The sequence below is a fragment of the Haliotis cracherodii genome, unplaced genomic scaffold (assembly GCF_022045235.1).
Source record: "Haliotis cracherodii isolate W230 unplaced genomic scaffold, xgHalCrac1.p SCAF_8, whole genome shotgun sequence".
Taxonomy (NCBI): Eukaryota; Metazoa; Mollusca; class Gastropoda; order Lepetellida; family Haliotidae; genus Haliotis; species Haliotis cracherodii.
Window position 1 is genome coordinate 12,467,611 of NW_027266341.1, and position 23,310 is coordinate 12,490,920.

Here is a 23,310-nt window from a genome sequence, read left to right on the forward strand (position 1 = left end):
AACACTGACGGCAGTTCGCGTGATTATAAAAATAGTGATATTACAGAATAGTGTACCAGACTGACGCTTATATCAATTGTAGACCCGACTATGTGACAAACCGTACGTGCTAAAGGCTAGCTAATGTTCAACAGATGAGAAGCACGTATGGAAAATGAAGTTTATTTCCCCTCAATATCGAAATCTCAAAATATATGATATAACACTCTTCAACATACCCCATACGCAACTGTTCCAGGTAATAAATACGGCGCTTTTTTTTGTCGCATAAATGTTCTTATTATAGATCTTTCACTAGGTGCCCAAACACATGGAGAAACATAAATAACACGAATACTGTTTTTGAGAATTGTGAATTATACCGAAGATTTGCATTGTATTCGAGCGCGGATACAACGTGTATTAAATTTGTGTGTTAAACAAAGTGTGTTGAAAGTATATGACCAAATGTTGCAGAATATATTAACGTTTCCCTTTGGTAAAAAAACAGGAGCGTATACCACGGACTGCGCGTATGCGTTGTTATGTCATCCAAGGTCAAGAACTAACATACCAGTGTCTACCTTTTATTGTTATTTGTTAACAATTAATCAAAACTGGCAGAGGTATAATCTCCCTATCACCTGAAGCGAAACATGGTTCTATACAAAATGATAGAATGTGACAAATTTAAATGTTCCTCCCCAATAACCAATTGATATTGACGACACAAGCGCTTCGAGATACGGAGCAGCATGTCGTATCGTGCCAGGGTGAGTGAGTGAGTTGGGTTTAACGCCGATTTTAACAATATTCCAGTTATATCACGGCGTGTCAGCTTAATGTGGGAGGAAAGCCCAACGTGATGTAGGTCTCAGACGTTTACCACTTCGGTGAAACCCACGAGCATGGGTATGGTGCTGACAAACCTGGAAACATAATCGGGGCGAACCGGGATTCGAACCCAAAATCATAGGTTTCTGGCGTGCCCAAGGGACGCAACTCTGCACAGCGAATCGCGGCGCCTTAGACGACTGGGCCACCCGTGCCCCCGTATCCTGCCAGAAGCACACAAGTACGTTGAGGATAAGGTTACAATAGAGGCGACCTTAGATTATGTCATGGAACTAGTTCTCACCCCCTAATTGTGGTTGACTGAATCCTTTTTAACCAGCCACACGGAGCGTTACTCCCACAGTACAGCAAATAAACACACATTTTATAAAAGGAGCATGGTGACATGACAGACGCTGGCGACATGATATAATTTCCGAATTTCTCATCATTGACAGACATGATTAATTTCAATATGATGTATGGAGTAAAGAACATATTCTTATTAAACATTGTCAGTGTTAATGAGACCACAGGAGAAACTGATGGTTTGTGTGTAAGTATCGCCGAGTCTCTCAAGGGCGAATCGTATTTACGAGCCAACATTAGAAGTATGTTCTCCAACTTAAGACACATCCCAACTTTCTCAGACTTAGCATAATCCCCTCTTTTAGTCTTTGACCAGATATTCTTTCATGAAAAATATTTGAAGTATAAACCAGAATCTTTTGAAGTCTATTTTTGTACCGAGCGAGTCAACCCTTGCATGCTTGAAGTTTCCATTGATGACCACCATGCAGGTGCTGCAAAGTCCGTCTCGAGTTCGAGTTCATCTATACAATGCATGACACAAGTTTCCTAACTGTTTTACGGGGCCCTAACCCAGTATTTTATTAACAGCTTGCATGGTTTTCGCACAAGGTGAGGGTTGGTCGGGTAGCCTAGTGGTTAAAGCGTTCGCTCGTCACGCCGAAGACCTGGGTTCGATTCCTGACATGGGTACAATGTGTGAAGCCCATTTCTGGAGTCCCCCGCCGTGATATTATTGGAATATTGCTAAAAGCGGCGTAAAACCATACTCAGTCACTCACTCACTCGTACAAGGTGAAGGGGGTAAGTACAGTCATGCCAACACGAGCTCTATTGTTTGTCACAGTGTTCATATCCGTGAATGGTTAGATCCCATCTGTCGACTTTCTGATGGGTGTAAAATAATTATTATCATTTTTAAGTCAACTGTACAAAACATGAAAATATATATCCTTAACAGGGACCTAAAAATAATATTCTATCCCAACTATACATGTAACCCTCTGCACACAAATATCTACCACCGAGAGATATAGGAATGAACGTGTCGCCTAATTGTAAAGAAATGATACTATCAGCACGTAACTTGATATAACCTAAAGCACTCACTCACTCACTCACTCACTCACTCACAAGAATGACTGCACTGGAAATTCGACCATTTAAGCTGCTTCATGCCTATCTCGCTAGCTATGCTCACAATAGCAAGGTCGTTGACTCTGCTGAGAACATGTGGTATGTAAACTTGAGGTCAACTAAGTCACTGAAGGCAGTTGACAAGACTTGAATAACTATTGATTCAGACTACTTATATGTGTATATCATCGTGCCTCCACCGAATATGCTAAAGGCTAAAGTCCAGCTGATAAACAACCACGTCTGGGAAATATGTTTTATTCCCCCTAACACTGAAATGTTAAAATATATATTTGGTATTTTACATGTATATTTGTCATGGTAGTTTGTTTGTTATATCTCTCTTCGATATTCAGTCATCAAAGATGTCTCACAGTGTTACACAGAATTCATGTGCACGAGGGATGAGAACCGCCTCACGGTTGTGATTCAGTGAGTGAGTGAGATGGGTTTAACGCCGCTTTTAACAGTATTCCACTTATATCATGGCGTGTCAGCTTAATGTGGGAGGAAAGCCCGAAGTGATGAAGGGCTCAGACGTTTACCACTTCGGTGAAACCCACGAGCACGGGTATGGTGCTGACAAACCTAGAAACATAATCGGGGCGAACCGGGATTCGAACCCACAATCATAGGTTTCCGGCGTGCCCAGGGACGCAACTCTGCACAGCGAATCGCGGCGCCTTAGACGACTGGGCCACCCGTGCCCCCGGTTGTGATTCAGTCACACGGAGGTCACACGGAGGTCACACAAGGTATTGATAAATGATCGAAGGCCCTGTCAAAGGAGTCGTGAAACAAGAGTTACTCACTCCTATGTCACTGTGCTGTTAACAGTCATGCTACGTCCCATTTACTCCCAAAATGTTATAATTGCGTCCATCCATATGCCACACATGTAAATACAACAGACATATTGTTTTTTGCGAATTGTGAATTATACTCTAAAAATGTATTGAATCATGAAATATAAAATTTAATGTTAATACCAAGTATCAGAACAAAGATAACACCCTATGCAAGAACGTCAGTAAATGTCAGTAAAACGTAACACCAAACACATCCTATAGTGCGCAGTAGCGCCAAACACACCGTCGGGTGTAATTGCAGATTTTGACACTTTCAAGGAAGGTCGATCAATATCTATAGACCATCTTTTCTGTCAATATCATTGATTCTGCTTATCATATAGTTGTGATTTACCAGACAATAATCATTTTTTTGTGCATGAACTAGCGGTGCGGACTCTGCAACGCGTGGGGCGTCTACGGGCTATTGATATTCTGGAAACTGTTAGAAATAGGCGTGCAGTGGCAAATACGTTCAATGTTTCACAGTATGTGATAAGCAGACTATGAAACAGGTATTGACAAAACAAAAATGTTGACGGTAGGCCCCGTTCAGGACATCCCAGGTCATCGACAAGAGTACAGGATTAATTTATCCGAAACCATGCTCTACGAAATCGGGTTCAAACGGTGAATCAAACTTTCATCAGGCTACAGGAGTGCGAGTTACGGGTCAGATGATTAGGAATCGTCTACATGCAGTTCGTGTTCATGCTCGACGGCAGCATGTTGTGTCGTCCCGTACAAATCGTTAAATTGCCAATTGTCGTCAATGGTGAACACATCGTCGGGCTAATCGTCGCTAGTCATGACACATGTTTTCAGATGAGCCCCAATTCACGTTCCACTTCCTAGATTCAGATTCAGATTCTTTATTTTCCATAGAACACCGACGGTGGTACAAGAGCATACATAAAGTACAGAGATAAATATAATATGTACATCAAGACGGCTGTGTGCATTTAGATTTAGCATTCAAAGTGTTAAATACAAATAATATATATTTTGATAGACGTTTTAGCTCGTTTAGTTTGGTCGCTGAAAATAGGCTTCTTAATGAAAACACATTTGACCAAGTTAAATATCTTCTAGGAATAAGTGCAAGACTTTTGTTATCAAAAGCTGGACATCGAAATATATAATAGAATTCGTCTGCTATTGCTGGGGAGTTACAGAGTGAACATAGACGTTGTTCTCTGGGTACATTATTCCAGCGGCCAGTCTCGGCTTAGTCAAGACAACTCAGTATTGTGATAGGTCGATAAGAAGCAGGGTCTAACGGGTCACCCTTTCTCTTGTATATAGGCTTAATAATACCAGTTGACCATGCATTAGGGAGTATACCCGTGGTGAATACAAGATTGAATAGTGATTTGAGTAGAGGCAGTAACAACTCAAATGCGTCAATCAAATAACTATTATCTATCAAATCCAACCCACAGGCTTTAATTCGTTTCAAAGATCTAATTCCCTCTTTTATTTCTTCTGATGATATAACTTTATTCAGTACAGTAATGTCATAGTTATCTGATTCAGTAACGTCTATTAACTCATCATCATCATCATCATATCTTGTAGAATTGATGTCCTTAAAAAATTCGTAAAACCTGTCTACATCCGGGGTCCATTATTTGTGTTGTCTGTCCCGTTTAATATTTTCCAGAACTCTTTGGGGGAAGCCTTAGTTTTTCTCCTCAATTGGGTACTAATTTCGTGTTTGTGTTTATTAATGTGTCTTGTGAGGCACTTTTTATAATTCTTTGTGACTTGGCGATAATGTAATCTATTCCTTTCGGTTCCAAATTTCCTGAAGAGTTTTCTGGTTTTAGAGTAGTTTCTACGCATGAACCTGCATTCTTTATTAAACCAGGGTTTATTTACCTTATTACTGTTACAATTCTGCTGACCTATTTATGGCAGTTACGGGGTCGTCATGACCGGTGAGTGCTGATTCAGTGAGTTTAGTTTTTGCGTCCATTTGATCTGCATCTATGATAGGCGCCGTCGTGTCTGACGAGGTCGAAACGAACGTCAAGCCAATGTCAACCTGAGACACTATGACAGATTTAGCTGTGGATCGGTTAAGATGTGGGGTAGCATCACTATGACTAACCGAACCCCACTCTATAAATTGTAAGGAAGGGTCACTGAACAGTACTATCGGGACAACATACTGGCAGCCGTTTGTGTGTGGGTCGACGTTTTGTCTTTCAGGACAACGCCCTTGCTTGTCGTGCACGAATCGCAAATGTTCGCTTGCTGCAGCACAACACGCATCTAGTATGTCATGGTCAGCAATGATCCCAGGCTTCCCCCAGGCCAGATGCTGCAAGAGGAGTGGGACAGACTCCCTCAAATCGCCATTGGCAGACTCTTGAAAGATGTTTGACAAATCGTGTCGGCATTACACACTACTGATCCCAAAACGTCAAATTTAAAATCTTCTTCCAGATCGTTGCCTACTTCATTGCCGGTTGTAAAGTGTTCTCATTTCGTCCATTATTGATATCATACAACTATTTCTAGAAACTAATATGTCTTACGATTTTGAAAATTTTAATTATTTTTTAGTATATCCTACTTTTCTTGAAGAGTAAAAAAAATACTTTTTCAATATTGCTAAATTATTGGAATATTGCTAAAAGCGGCGTAAAACCATACTCAGTCACTCACTCACTCGTACAAGGTGAAGGGGGTAATTACAGTCATGCCAACACGAGCTCTATTGTTTGTCACAGTGTTCATATCCGTGAATGGTTAGATCCCATCTGTCGACTTTCTGATGGGTGTAAAATAATTATTATCATTTTTAAGTCAACTGTACAAAACATGAAAATATATATCCTTAACAGGGACCTAAAAATAATATTCTATCCCAACTATACATGTAACCCTCTGCACACAAATATCTACCACCGAGAGATATAGGAATGAACGTGTCGCCTAATTGTAAAGAAATGATACTATCAGCACGTAACTTGATATAACCTAAAGCACTCACTCACTCACTCACTCACTCACTCACTCACAAGAATGACTGCACTGGAAATTCGACCATTTAAGCTGCTTCATGCCTATCTCGCTAGCTATGCTCACAATAGCAAGGTCGTTGACTCTGCTGAGAACATGTGGTATGTAAACTTGAGGTCAACTAAGTCACTGAAGGCAGTTGACAAGACTTGAATAACTATTGATTCAGACTACTTATATGTGTATATCATCGTGCCTCCACCGAATATGCTAAAGGCTAAAGTCCAGCTGATAAACAACCACGTCTGGGAAATATGTTTTATTCCCCCTAACACTGAAATGTTAAAATATATATTTGGTATTTTACATGTATATTTGTCATGGTAGTTTGTTTGTTATATCTCTCTTCGATATTCAGTCATCAAAGATGTCTCACAGTGTTACACAGAATTCATGTGCACGAGGGATGAGAACCGCCTCACGGTTGTGATTCAGTGAGTGAGTGAGATGGGTTTAACGCCGCTTTTAACAGTATTCCACTTATATCATGGCGTGTCAGCTTAATGTGGGAGGAAAGCCCGAAGTGATGAAGGGCTCAGACGTTTACCACTTCGGTGAAACCCACGAGCACGGGTATGGTGCTGACAAACCTAGAAACATAATCGGGGCGAACCGGGATTCGAACCCACAATCATAGGTTTCCGGCGTGCCCAGGGACGCAACTCTGCACAGCGAATCGCGGCGCCTTAGACGACTGGGCCACCCGTGCCCCCGGTTGTGATTCAGTCACACGGAGGTCACACGGAGGTCACACAAGGTATTGATAAATGATCGAAGGCCCTGTCAAAGGAGTCGTGAAACAAGAGTTACTCACTCCTATGTCACTGTGCTGTTAACAGTCATGCTACGTCCCATTTACTCCCAAAATGTTATAATTGCGTCCATCCATATGCCACACATGTAAATACAACAGACATATTGTTTTTTGCGAATTGTGAATTATACTCTAAAAATGTATTGAATCATGAAATATAAAATTTAATGTTAATACCAAGTATCAGAACAAAGATAACACCCTATGCAAGAACGTCAGTAAATGTCAGTAAAACGTAACACCAAACACATCCTATAGTGCGCAGTAGCGCCAAACACACCGTCGGGTGTAATTGCAGATTTTGACACTTTCAAGGAAGGTCGATCAATATCTATAGACCATCTTTTCTGTCAATATCATTGATTCTGCTTATCATATAGTTGTGATTTACCAGACAATAATCATTTTTTTGTGCATGAACTAGCGGTGCGGACTCTGCAACGCGTGGGGCGTCTACGGGCTATTGATATTCTGGAAACTGTTAGAAATAGGCGTGCAGTGGCAAATACGTTCAATGTTTCACAGTATGTGATAAGCAGACTATGAAACAGGTATTGACAAAACAAAAATGTTGACGGTAGGCCCCGTTCAGGACATCCCAGGTCATCGACAAGAGTACAGGATTAATTTATCCGAAACCATGCTCTACGAAATCGGGTTCAAACGGTGAATCAAACTTTCATCAGGCTACAGGAGTGCGAGTTACGGGTCAGATGATTAGGAATCGTCTACATGCAGTTCGTGTTCATGCTCGACGGCAGCATGTTGTGTCGTTCCGTACAAATCGTTAAATTGCCAATTGTCGTCAATGGTGAACACATCGTCGGGCTAATCGTCGCTAGTCATGACACATGTTTTCAGATGAGCCCCAATTCACGTTCCACTTCCTAGATTCAGATTCAGATTCTTTATTTTCCATAGAACACCGACGGTGGTACAAGAGCATACATAAAGTACAGAGATAAATATAATATGTACATCAAGACGGCTGTGTGCATTTAGATTTAGCATTCAAAGTGTTAAATACAAATAATATATATTTTGATAGACGTTTTAGCTCGTTTAGTTTGGTCGCTGAAAATAGGCTTCTTAATGAAAACACATTTGACCAAGTTAAATATCTTCTAGGAATAAGTGCAAGACTTTTGTTATCAAAAGCTGGACATCGAAATATATAATAGAATTCGTCTGCTATTGCTGGGGAGTTACAGAGTGAACATAGACGTTGTTCTCTGGGTACATTATTCCAGCGGCCAGTCTCGGCTTAGTCAAGACAACTCAGTATTGTGATAGGTCGATAAGAAGCAGGGTCTAACGGGTCACCCTTTCTCTTGTATATAGGCTTAATAATACCAGTTGACCATGCATTAGGGAGTATACCCGTGGTGAATACAAGATTGAATAGTGATTTGAGTAGAGGCAGTAACAACTCAAATGCGTCAATCAAATAACTATTATCTATCAAATCCAACCCACAGGCTTTAATTCGTTTCAAAGATCTAATTCCCTCTTTTATTTCTTCTGATGATATAACTTTATTCAGTACAGTAATGTCATAGTTATTATGATTCAGTAACGTCTATTAACTCATCATCATCATCATCATATCTTGTAGAATTGATGTCCTTAAAAAATTCGTAAAACCTGTCTACATCCGGGGTCCATTATTTGTGTTGTCTGTCCCGTTTAATATTTTCCAGAACTCTTTGGGGGAAGCCTTAGTTTTTCTCCTCAATTGGGTACTAATTTCGTGTTTGTGTTTATTAATGTGTCTTGTGAGGCACTTTTTATAATTCTTTGTGACTTGGCGATAATGTAATCTATTCCTTTCGGTTCCAAATTTCCTGAAGAGTTTTCTGGTTTTAGAGTAGTTTCTACGCATGAACCTGCATTCTTTATTAAACCAGGGTTTATTTACCTTATTACTGTTACAATTCTGCTGACCTATTTATGGCAGTTACGGGGTCGTCATGACCGGTGAGTGCTGATTCAGTGAGTTTAGTTTTTGCGTCCATTTGATCTGCATCTATGATAGGCGCCGTCGTGTCTGACGAGGTCGAAACGAACGTCAAGCCAATGTCAACCTGAGACACTATGACAGATTTAGCTGTGGATCGGTTAAGATGTGGGGTAGCATCACTATGACTAACCGAACCCCACTCTATAAATTGTAAGGAAGGGTCACTGAACAGTACTATCGGGACAACATACTGGCAGCCGTTTGTGTGTGGGTCGACGTTTTGTCTTTCAGGACAACGCCCTTGCTTGTCGTGCACGAATCGCAAATGTTCGCTTGCTGCAGCACAACACGCATCTAGTATGTCATGGTCAGCAATGATCCCAGGCTTCCCCCAGGCCAGATGCTGCAAGAGGAGTGGGACAGACTCCCTCAAATCGCCATTGGCAGACTCTTGAAAGATGTTTGACAAATCGTGTCGGCATTACACACTACTGATCCCAAAACGTCAAATTTAAAATCTTCTTCCAGATCGTTGCCTACTTCATTGCCGGTTGTAAAGTGTTCTCATTTCGTCCATTATTGATATCATACAACTATTTCTAGAAACTAATATGTCTTACGATTTTGAAAATTTTAATTATTTTTTAGTATATCCTACTTTTCTTGAAGAGTAAAAAAAATACTTTTTCAATGTCTGCAAATGCGGATACAAAGTGTTTTAAATTTGGCAAAAATCGTGTACTCGGGCACTGGTCTGTCTGGCCACACTCGACTATTTACAGGCCGGCTTTATGTATGATTTGTAGCGATAATACTCACTTAATGCAAAGAAACGATAATGTAATATCTGATACAATCAGCTTCAAGCGGAGGGGGTTGGGCCACTCACACGGGAGTATCCCATCATGGCGACTATTTCGGTTGTTGGGTTAATGGTCAGTCTCATCATACAAAGTGCCAACTGACACGCGCCTGCATCGGCTTCTTTAGTCCTATTGTTTTACCATCTGATATAATCTCTACCGTAAGATAATTGTTGTTTCGTCAACAATCTTTCGCTACACAAATATTTTCAAAATATTAACGTTTAGTCATAATCGACCTGAAATACATTCCCTTACAAGCCAATGTGATAAAATAAACATGTTTTATATTTTTCAACATTTCTCCAGCATATGTCCACGACTGCAGAAGACAATGTGTCAGCGTGTTTCGATGCAGGACAAGTGTTTCAAATGGCTAATATAAAGCTTACTGTTGAGATAGACATTGATGCAATTGAAATTGTCAAACTACTTTCCTTTCTCTGACATAACATTTTACTCTTTATGATATCTATTTAACCATAGTTTGGATTATATAATTGAGTGTTTCAACGCTGCCTTTACATTATTTCAGTCACATCGTAGCGTCTCAGCCTGATGTGGGAGGAAAACCCTAAGTGATGCAGTTTTTTAGACGTTTATCACTTTGCCGACAAACATAAAAGCATTACCAGAGAGAATCTGAGATTCGATACCTACAATGATAGGTTGCCGGTGCGCCTAAGGGGCGCAACTATGCAGAGCGAATTGTGGCGTCACAGGCGACTGGGGCTAACCTTAGTTACATCTTAATCATACATTGTCAGCGATAGCCAAAGAGTATTACATACTGAAACACACTTTGTAACTTCATCATACAGCTTTCATCATGACATACTGTAACATGTTCTCCTTGGAAGTAATTTAACTTTACGCGGGGGTTCGTATATATTGGTTTCACTGGGTCTTTCCCCGATCGGCATAAAGACCACCATGTTCAGGAACAACCTATGGTGTTGAACGCGGGAGTACGTACCTACTGATACATGGGTGTATACCATGATAGAACAAAGTCGCCTCAATATTCTTTGTTCCTGTTTCGTGTGTCAGGCTGTCATCATCATCATCATATGCATTATCATCGTCATCATCACCACCATCATCAGGGACATTTTTACACTATCTTTGAAACATCTGCGACAACTTTGCAATGTAAATGTGCATGTTGGTTTGTTCCACCTGACCTTGCTTATACATAGGACGGGAGGTCGGGTAGCCTAGTGGTTAAAGCGTTTGCTCGTCACGCCGAAGACCCGGGTTCGATTCCCGACATGGGTACAATATGTGAAGCCCATTTCTGGTGTCCCCGTCGCTATGTTGCTGGAATATTGCTAAAAGCGGCGTAAAACCATACTCACTCACTAACTATACATAGAACTCCTGCTATGTTTTATGACAATGCTTCTTGCGTAATAGAAAATACATGAACGTCAACACAGTATCATCTGGTCTCTTTCCAGGTTGTCCATATAACGCTACAATCAGTTACATACATTGAAGCTGCATGTTTTCGTTTTACATCGTTTGATTATCCTGTTCATACCAGCGCCGGGCTCAGTGGCAGGTACAACAACCAACTCCGTCAGGGACACATCAACCGACTACAGCACAGCGACAGCTGATGCAAGTGAGTCCATCAGGACTACTTCAACCGCACCATCTACAGAGGCTGCATTCACCTCAGCTACGACACTCGAATCAACACGACAGACAGGTAGGACGGTGCTTCATAGATAACATTACACGCACATCGCAGATTCGTAATAACCATAACCTTCTTCAGATCCACACAACTGACTACAATAAGTTTTAGCATCTGATGGTTACACGTCCTTCAGAACAATTCCCCTGAAAATTGCAGCGGGAGAAAATATGAGTTTTGATATGTAACTAAAAGAGGCGACCAAGGTCATGTCAGTATGAAAGCCTATTTTTCCACAGAAGGAGTTAAATAAGATATTGAAGGATATTGATAGAGTAGATACCAAATGATACATGGGAGTAGATATTTACTGATACACGAGAGTAGATACTGACTGATACACGGGAGTAGATAACTACTGATGCAAGGGAGTAGATATCTACTGATACGAGGGGGTAGATACTTACTGATTCACGGGGGTAGATAGCTGCTGATAGGCGGGAGTAGATATCTACTGATACAAAGGGGTAGATACTTACTCATTCACGAGGGTAGATAGCTGCTGATAGGCGGGAGTAGATATCAACTGATACAAGGGAGTAGATACTTACTGATACAGATGAGTACGTACCTACCGATACACGAGAGTAGATACCTACTGATATAAAAAGAGTAGATACTTAGTGATACACGGGAGTAGATACCTACTGATAAAAAAGAGTAGATACTTAACGTCCAAAACACAACTATGATAGCCGTGTCAAAGACATCACAATCGAATAACGAATTCATGTCTGTTTCATTCTTGGCCACAATCAGTTATGATTGCATAGTATTACTGTTCATGTTCATTTGTTCCATGTGACCTTGCTTATACATAGGACTCCTGCTATGAAGGCCGGCTGATAACTTAACGTGCAGTGAGGACGTGCTTGTGCTTGTATTCTGAAGGATATTTTAAAATCTAAATACATGTTTTATTATAATGCTTCATACGTAATAAAAACTACCTTCTCGAATCAGTTCAGATTTTGTATCTTACGTAAAACATCCGACATGAGCGTCAACACACTGTCATCTGGTCTCTTCCCAGTTGTCCTTATAACGCTGCAATCAATTACATACATTGAGGTTGCATGCTTTCGTTTAACATCGTTTGACTGTCCTGTTCATACCAGCGCCGACCTCACCCTATGCGAGAGCTAAAACAAGCGTGTCAACCAGTACTATTTCAACAGAACCATCTACAAAAGATGAAGCCACTTCAGCCACACCTACAACATCTACAGAGGCATTCTCAACTACTACACGCGAATCAACACGGCAGACAGGTAGGACGGTGCTTCATAGATAACATTACACGCACATCGCAGATTCGTAATAACCATAACCTACTTCAGATCCACACAACTGATTATTAATACATTTTAGCATCTGATGTTCAAACGTTCTTCAGAACAAATCCCCTTGAGATAGGAGCGGGAGAAAACATGAGTTCTGATATATAGCTAAACACGCCGACCAAGATCATGTCAATGGGAAGACCATGTATTTGTCCACAGAAGGAGTTCCTGATAAAATATTGAAGGATATTGATAGAGTAGATACCTACTGATACACGAGAGCAGATACTTACTGATACACGGGAGTAGATACCTACTATACTGATGCAAGGGAGCAGATATCTACTGATGCAAGGTTGTAGATACCTACTGATACAAGGGAGTAGATACATACTGATACACGGGAGTAGATACCTACTATACTGATACAAGGGAGTAGATACCTACTGATACAAGGGGGTAGATACTTACTTCTTCACAGGGGTAGATAGCTGCTGATAGGCGGGAGTAGATATCTCCTGATACAAGGGAGTAGATACTTACTGATACAGGTGAGTACGTGCCTACCGATACACGAGAGTAGATACCTTCTGATATAAAAAGAGTAGATACTTAGTGATACACGGGAGTAGATACCTACTGATAAAAAAGAGTAGATACTTAACGTCCAAACACAACTATGATAGCCGTGTCAAAGACATCACAATCGAATAACGAATTCATGTCTGTTTCATTCTTGGCCACAATCAGTTATGATTGCATAGTATTACTGTTCATGTTCATTTGTTCCATGTGACCTTGCTTATACATAGGACTCCTGCTATGAAGGCCGGCTGATAACTTAACGTGCAGTGAGGACGTGCTTGTGCTTGTATTCTGAAGGATATTTTAAAATCTAAATACATGTTTTATTATAATGCTTCATACGTAGTAAAAACTACCTTCTCGAATCAGTTCAGATTTTGTATCTTACGTAAAACATCCGACATGAGCGTCAACACACTGTCATCTGGTCTCTTCCCAGTTGTCCTTATAACGCTGCAATCAATTACATACATTGAGGTTGCATGCTTTCGTTTAACATCGTTTGACTGTCCTGTTCATACCAGCGCCGACCTCACCCTATGCGAGAGCTAAAACAAGCGTGTCAACCAGTACTATTTCAACAGAACCATCTACAAAAGATGAAGCCACTTCAGCCACACCTACAACATCTACAGAGGCATTCTCAACTACTACACGCGAATCAACACGGCAGACAGGTAGGACGGTGCTTCATAGATAACATTACACGCACATCGCAGATTCGTAATAACCATAACCTACTTCAGATCCACACAACTGATTATTAATACATTTTAGCATCTGATGTTCAAACGTTCTTCAGAACAAATCCCCTTGAGATAGGAGCGGGAGAAAACATGAGTTCTGATATATAGCTAAACACGCCGACCAAGATCATGTCAATGGGAAGACCATGTATTTGTCCACAGAAGGAGTTCCTGATAAAATATTGAAGGATATTGATAGAGTAGATACCTACTGATACACGAGAGCAGATACTTACTGATACACGGGAGTAGATACCTACTATACTGATGCAAGGGAGCAGATATCTACTGATGCAAGGTTGTAGATACCTACTGATACAAGGGAGTAGATACATACTGATACACGGGAGTAGATACCTACTATACTGATACAAGGGAGTAGATACCTACTGATACAAGGGGGTAGATACTTACTTCTTCACAGGGGTAGATAGCTGCTGATAGGCGGGAGTAGATATCTCCTGATACAAGGGAGTAGATACTTACTGATACAGGTGAGTACGTGCCTACCGATACACGAGAGTAGATACCTTCTGATATAAAAAGAGTAGATACTTAGTGATACACGGGAGTAGATACCTACCGATAAAAAAGAGTAGATACTTAACGTCCAAACACAACTATGATAGCCGTGTCAAAGACATCACAATCGAATAACGAATTCATGTCTGTTTCATTCTTGGCCACAATCAGTTATGATTGCATAGTATTACTGTTCATGTTCATTTGTTCCATGTGACCTTGCTTATACATAGGACTCCTGCTATGAAGGCCGGCTGATAACTTAACGTGCAGTGAGGACGTGCTTGTGCTTGTATTCTGAAGGATATTTTAAAATCTAAATACATGTTTTATTATAATGCTTCATACGTAATAAAAACTACCTTCTCGAATCAGTTCAGATTTTGTATCTTACGTAAAACATCCGACATGAGCGTCAACACACTGTCATCTGGTCTCTTCCCAGTTGTCCTTATAACGCTGCAATCAATTACATACATTGAGGTTGCATGCTTTCGTTTAACATCGTTTGACTGTCCTGTTCATACCAGCGCCGACCTCACCCTATGCGAGAGCTAAAACAAGCGTGTCAACCAGTACTATTTCAACAGAACCATCTACAAAAGATGAAGCCACTTCAGCCACACCTACAACATCTACAGAGGCATTCTCAACTACTACACGCGAATCAACACGGCAGACAGGTAGGACGGTGCTTCATAGATAACATTACACGCACATCGCAGATTCGCTAATAACCATAACCTACTTCAGATCCACACAACTGATTATTAATACATTTTAGCATCTCATGTGTCAAACGTCTTTCAGAACAAATCCACTTGATATCGGAGCGGGAGAAAACATGAGTTCTGATATATAACTAAAAACGCCGATCAAGATCATGTCAATGGGAAGACCATGTATTTGTCCACAGAAGGAGTTCCTGATACAATATTGAAGGATATTGATAGAGTAGATACCTACTGATACACGAGCGCAGATATTTACTGATACACGGAAGTAGATACCTACTATACTGATGCAAGGGGGTAGATATCTACTGATGCAAGGGAGTAGATACCTACTGATACAAAGGGGTAGATACTTACTGATTCACGAGGGTAGATAGCTGCTGATAGGCGGGAGTAGATATCAACTGATACAAGGGAGTAGATACTTACTGATACAGGTGAGTACGTACCTACCGATACACGAGAGTAGATACCTACTGATATAAAAAAAGTAGATACTTAGTGATACACGGGAGTAGATACCTACTGATAAAAAAGAGTAGATACTTAACGTCCAAACACAACTATGATAGCCGTGTCAAAGACATCACAATCGAATAACGAATTCATGTCTGTTTCATTCTTGGCCACAATCAGTTATGATTGCATAGTATTACTGTTCATGTTCATTTGTTCCATGTGACCTTGCTTATACATAGGACTCCTGCTATGAAGGCCGGCTGATAACTTAACGTGCAGTGAGGACGTGCTTGTGCTTGTATTCTGAAGGATATTTTAAAATCTAAATACATGTTTTATTATAATGCTTCATACGTAGTAAAAACTACCTTCTCGAATCAGTTCAGATTTTGTATCTTACGTAAAACATCCGACATGAGCGTCAACACACTGTCATCTGGTCTCTTCCCAGTTGTCCTTATAACGCTGCAATCAATTACATACATTGAGGTTGCATGCTTTCGTTTAACATCGTTTGACTGTCCTGTTCATACCAGCGCCGACCTCACCCTATGCGAGAGCTAAAACAAGCGTGTCAACCAGTACTATTTCAACAGAACCATCTACAAAAGATGAAGCCACTTCAGCCACACCTACAACATCTACAGAGGCATTCTCAACTACTACACGCGAATCAACACGGCAGACAGGTAGGACGGTGCTTCATAGATAACATTACACGCACATCGCAGATTCGTAATAACCATAACCTACTTCAGATCCACACAACTGATTATTAATACATTTTAGCATCTGATGTTCAAACGTTCTTCAGAACAAATCCCCTTGAGATAGGAGCGGGAGAAAACATGAGTTCTGATATATAGCTAAACACGCCGACCAAGATCATGTCAATGGGAAGACCATGTATTTGTCCACAGAAGGAGTTCCTGATAAAATATTGAAGGATATTGATAGAGTAGATACCTACTGATACACGAGAGCAGATACTTACTGATACACGGGAGTAGATACCTACTATACTGATGCAAGGGAGCAGATATCTACTGATGCAAGGTTGTAGATACCTACTGATACAAGGGAGTAGATACATACTGATACACGGGAGTAGATACCTACTATACTGATACAAGGGAGTAGATACCTACTGATACAAGGGGGTAGATACTTACTTCTTCACAGGGGTAGATAGCTGCTGATAGGCGGGAGTAGATATCTCCTGATACAAGGGAGTAGATACTTACTGATACAGGTGAGTACGTGCCTACCGATACACGAGAGTAGATACCTTCTGATATAAAAAGAGTAGATACTTAGTGATACACGGGAGTAGATACCTACCGATAAAAAAGAGTAGATACTTAACGTCCAAACACAACTATGATAGCCGTGTCAAAGACATCACAATCGAATAACGAATTCATGTCTGTTTCATTCTTGGCCACAATCAGTTATGATTGCATAGTATTACTGTTCATGTTCATTTGTTCCATGTGACCTTGCTTATACATAGGACTCCTGCTATGAAGGCCGGCTGATAACTTAACGTGCAGTGAGGACGTGCTTGTGCTTGTATTCTGAAGGATATTTTAAAATCTAAATACATGTTTTATTATAATGCTTCATACGTAATAAAAACTACCTTCTCGAATCAGTTCAGATTTTGTATCTTACGTAAAACATCCGACATGAGCGTCAACACACTGTCATCTGGTCTCTTCCCAGTTGTCCTTATAACGCTGCAATCAATTACATACATTGAGGTTGCATGCTTTCGTTTAACATCGTTTGACTGTCCTGTTCATACCAGCGCCGACCTCACCCTATGCGAGAGCTAAAACAAGCGTGTCAACCAGTACTATTTCAACAGAACCATCTACAAAAGATGAAGCCACTTCAGCCACACCTACAACATCTACAGAGGCATTCTCAACTACTACACGCGAATCAACACGGCAGACAGGTAGGACGGTGCTTCATAGATAACATTACACGCACATCGCAGATTCGCTAATAACCATAACCTACTTCAGATCCACACAACTGATTATTAATACATTTTAGCATCTCATGTGTCAAACGTCTTTCAGAACAAATCCACTTGATATCGGAGCGGGAGAAAACATGAGTTCTGATATATAACTAAAAACGCCGATCAAGATCATGTCAATGGGAAGACCATGTATTTGTCCACAGAAGGAGTTCCTGATACAATATTGAAGGATATTGATAGAGTAGATACCTACTGATACACGAGCGCAGATATTTACTGATACACGGAAGTAGATACCTACTATACTGATGCAAGGGGGTAGATATCTACTGATGCAAGGGAGTAGATACCTACTGATACAAAGGGGTAGATACTTACTGATTCACGAGGGTAGATAGCTGCTGATAGGCGGGAGTAGATATCAACTGATACAAGGGAGTAGATACTTACTGATACAGGTGAGTACGTACCTACCGATACACGAGAGTAGATACCTACTGATATAAAAAAAGTAGATACTTAGTGATACACGGGAGTAGATACCTACTGATAAAAAAGAGTAGATACTTAACGTCCAAAACACAACTATGATAGCCGTGTCAAAGACATCACAATCGAATAACGAATTCATGTCTGTTTCATTCTTGGCCACAATCAGTTATGATTGCATAGTATTACTGTTCATGTTCATTTGTTCCATGTGACCTTGCTTATATATAGGACTCCTGCTATGAAGGCCGGCTGATAACTTAACGTGCAGTGAGGACGTGCTTGTGCTTGTATTCTGAAGGATATTTTAAAATCTAAATACATGTTTTATTATAATGCTTCATACGTAGTAAAAACTACCTTCTCGAATCAGTTCAGATTTTGTATCTTACGTAAAACATCCGACATGAGCGTCAACACAGTGTCATCTGGTCTCTTCCCAGTTGTCCTTATAACGCTGCAATCAATTACGTACATTGAGGTTGCATGCTTTCGTTTAACATCGTTTGACTGTCCTGTTCATACCAGCGCCGACCTCAACCTATGCGAGAGCTAAAACAAGCGTGTCAACCAGTACTATTTCAACAGAACCATCTACAAAAGTTGAAGCCACTTCAGCCACACCTACAACATCTACAGAGGCATTCTCAACTACTACACGCGAATCAACACGGCAGACAGGTAGGACGGTGCTTCATAGATAACATTACACGCACATCGCAGATTCGTAATAACCATAACCTACTTCAGATCCACACAACTGATTATTAATACATTTTAGCATCTGATGTTCAAACGTTCTTCAGAACAAATCCCCTTGAGATCGGAGCGGGAGAAAACATGAGTTCTGATATATAGCTAAACACGCCGACCAAGATCATGTCAATGGGAAGACCATGTATTTGTCCACAGAAGGAGTTCCTGATAAAATATTGAAGGATATTGATAGAGAAGATACCTACTGATACACGAGAGCAGATACTTACTGATACACGGAAGTAGATACCTACTATACTGATGCAAGGGAGCAGATATCTACTGATGCAAGGTTGTAGATACCTACTGATACAAGGGAGTAGATACATACTGATACACGGGAGTAGATACCTACTATACTGATACAAGGGAGTAGACACCTACTGATACAAGGGGGTAGATACTTACTTCTTCACAGGGGTAGATAGCTGCTGATAGGCGGGAGTAGATATCTCCTGATACAAGGGAGTAGATACTTACTGATACAGGTGAGTACGTGCCTACCGATACACGAGAGTAGATACCTACTGATATACAAAGAGAAGATACTTAGTGATACACGGGAGTAGATACCTACTGATAAAAAAGAGTAGATACTTAACGTCCAAAACACAACTATGATAGCCGTGTCAAAGACATCACAATCGAATAACGAATTCATGTCTGTTTCATTCTTGGCCACAATCAGTTATGATTGCATAGTATTACTGTTCATGTTCATTTGTTCCATGTGACCTTGCTTATATATAGGACTCCTGCTATGAAGGCCGGCTGATAACTTAACGTGCAGTGAGGACGTGCTTGTGCTTGTATTCTGAAGGATATTTTAAAATCTAAATACATGTTTTATTATAATGCTTCATACGTAGTAAAAACTACCTTCTCGAATCAGTTCAGATTTTGTATCTTACGTAAAACATCCGACATGAGCGTCAACACAGTGTCATCTGGTCTCTTCCCAGTTGTCCTTATAACGCTGCAATCAATTACATACATTGAGGTTGCATGCTTTCGTTTAACATCGTTTGACTGTCCTGTTCATACCAGCGCCGACCACACCCTCAGCGAGAGCTAAAACAAGCGTGTCAACCAGTACTATTTCAACAGAACCATCTACAAAAGATGAAGCCACTTCAGCCACACCTACAACATCTACAGAGGCATTCTCAACTACTACACGCGAATCAACACGGCAGACAGGTAGGACGGTGCTTCATAGATAACATTACACGCACATCGCAGATTCGCTAATAACCATAACCTACTTCAGATCCACACAACTGATTATTAATACATTTTAGCATCTGATGTTCAAACGTTCTTCAGAACAAATCCCCTTGAGATCGGAGCGGGAGAAAACATGAGTTCTGATATATAGCTAAACACGCCGACCAAGATCATGTCAATGGGAAGACCATGTATTTGTCCACAGAAGGAGTTCCTGATAAAATATTGAAGGATATTGATAGAGTAGATACCTACTGATACACGAGAGCAGATACTTACTGATACACGGGAGTAGATACCTACTATACTGATGCAAGGGAGCAGATATCTACTGATGCAAGGGTGTAGATACCTACTGATACAAGGGAGTAGATACATACTGATACACGGGAGTAGATACCTACTATACTGATACAAGGGAGTAGACACCTACTGATACAAGGGGGTAGATACTTACTTCTTCACAGGGGTAGATAGCTGCTGATAGGCGGGAGTAGATATCAACTGATACAAGGGAGTAGATACTTACTGATACAGGTGAGTACGTGCCTACCGATACACGAGAGTAGATACCTACTGATATAAAAAGAGTAGATACTTAGTGATACACGGGAGTAGATACCTACTGATAAAAAAGAGTAGATACTTAACGTCCAAAACACAACTATGATAGCCGTGTCAAAGACATCACAATCGAATAACGAATTCACGTCTGTTTCATTCTTGGCCACAATCAGTTATGATTGCATAGTATTACTGTTCATGTTCATTTGTTCCATGTGACCTTGCTTATATATAGGACTCCTGCTATGAAGGCCGGCTGATAACTTAACGTGCAGTGAGGACGTGCTTGTGCTTGTATTCTGAAGGATATTTTAAAATCTAAATACATGTTTTATTATAATGCTTCATACGTAGTAAAAACTACCTTCTCGAATCAGTTCAGATTTTGTATCTTACGTAAAACATCCGACATGAGCGTCAACACAGTGTCATCTGGTCTCTTCCCAGTTGTCCTTATAACGCTGCAATCAATTACGTACATTGAGGTTGCATGCTTTCGTTTAACATCGTTTGACTGTCCTGTTCATACCAGCGCCGACCTCAACCTATGCGAGATCTAAAACAAGCGTGTCAACCAGTACTATTTCAACAGAACCATCTACAAAAGATGAAGCCACTTCAACCACACCTACAACATCTACAGAGGCATTCTCAACTACTACACTCGAATCAACACGGCAGACAGGTAGGACGGTGCTTCATAGATAACATTACACGCACATCGCAGATTCGTATTAACCATAACCTACTTCAGATCCACACAACTGATTATTAATACATTTTAGCATCTGATGTTCAAACGTTCTTCAGAACAAATCCCCTTGAGATCGGAGCGGGAGAAAACATGAGTTCTGATATATAGCTAAACACGCCGACCAAGATCATGTCAATGGGAAGACCATGTATTTGTCCACAGAAGGAGTTCCTGATAAAATATTGAAGGATATTGATAGAGTAGATACCTACTGATACACGAGAGCAGATATTTACTGATACACGGAAGTAGATACCTACTATACTGATGCAAGGGGGTAGATATCTACTGATGCAAGGGAGTAGATACCTACTGATACAAAGGGTTAGATACTTACAGATTCACGGGGGTAGATAGCTGCTGATAAGCGGGAGTAGATATCAACTGATACAAGGGAGTAGATACTTACTGATACAGGTGAGTACGTACCTACCGATACACGAGAGTAGATACCTACTGATATAAAAAGAGTAGATACTTAGTGATACACAGGAGTAGATACCTACTGATAAAAAAGAGTAGATACTTAACGTCCAAAACACAACTATGATAGCCGTGTCAAAGACATCACAATCGAATAACGAATTCATGTCTGTTTCATTCTTGGCCACAATCAGTTATGATTGCATAGTATTACTGTTCATGTTCATTTGTTCCATGTGACCTTGCTTATACATAAGACTCCTGCTATGAAGGCCGGCTGATAACTTAACGTGCAGTGAGGACGTGCTTGTGCTTGTATTCTGAAGGATATTTTAAAATCTAAATACATGTTTTATTATAATGCTTCATACGTAGTAAAAACTACCTTCTCGAATCAGTTCAGATTTTGTATCTTACGTAAAACATCCGACATGAGCGTCAACACAGTGTCATCTGGTCTCTTCCCAGTTGTCCTTATAACGCTGCAATCAATTACGTACATTGAGGTTGCATGCTTTCGTTTAACATCGTTTGACTGTCCTGTTCATACCAGCGCCGACCTCAACCTATGCGAGAGCTAAAACAAGCGTGTCAACCAGTACTATTTCAACAGAACCATCTACAAAAGATGAAGCCACTTCAGCCACACCTACAACATCTACAGAGGCATTCTCAACTACTACACGCGAATCAACACGGCAGACAGGTAGGACGGTGCTTCGTAGATAACATTACACGCACATCGCAGATTCGTATTAACCATAACCTACTTCAGATCCACACAACTGATTATTAATACATTTTAGCATCTGATGTTCAAACGTTCTTCAGAACAAATCCCCTTGAGATCGGAGCGGGAGAAAACATGAGTTCTGATATATAGCTAAACACGCCGACCAAGATCATGTCAATGGGAAGACCATGTATTTGTCCACAGAAGGAGTTCCTGATAAAATATTGAAGGATATTGATAGAGTAGATACCTACTGATACACGAGAGCAGATACTTACTGATACACGGGAGTAGATACCTACTATACTGATGCAAGGGAGCAGATATCTACTGATGCAAGGGTGTAGATACCTACTGATACAAGGGAGTAGATACATACTGATACACGGGAGTAGATACCTACTATACTGATACAAGGGAGTAGACACCTACTGATACAAGGGGGTAGATACTTACTTCTTCACTGGGGTAGATAGCTGCTGATAGGCGGGAGTAGATATCTTCTGATACAAGGGAGTAGATACTTACTGATACAGGTGAGTACGTGCCTACCGATACACGAGAGT

The 23,310-nt window shown here is 40.6% G+C and overlaps 1 protein-coding gene across 1 annotated transcript in view; it reads left to right on the top strand.

Moving 5' to 3' along the window:
* Positions 1-23,310, top strand: part of LOC139450806 (uncharacterized) — a 30,257-nt gene that overhangs the window by 2,592 nt on the left and 4,355 nt on the right. The window contains exons 2-11 of the mRNA XM_071232644.1: positions 11,321-11,488; positions 12,595-12,747; positions 13,869-14,021; positions 15,143-15,295; positions 16,342-16,494; positions 17,616-17,768; positions 18,816-18,968; positions 20,091-20,243; positions 21,367-21,519; positions 22,565-22,717. Coding sequence (XP_071088745.1) covers positions 11,321-11,488; positions 12,595-12,747; positions 13,869-14,021; positions 15,143-15,295; positions 16,342-16,494; positions 17,616-17,768; positions 18,816-18,968; positions 20,091-20,243; positions 21,367-21,519; positions 22,565-22,717 — 1,545 coding nt within the window. The remainder of the gene's footprint in view (positions 1-11,320; positions 11,489-12,594; positions 12,748-13,868; positions 14,022-15,142; positions 15,296-16,341; positions 16,495-17,615; positions 17,769-18,815; positions 18,969-20,090; positions 20,244-21,366; positions 21,520-22,564; positions 22,718-23,310) is intronic.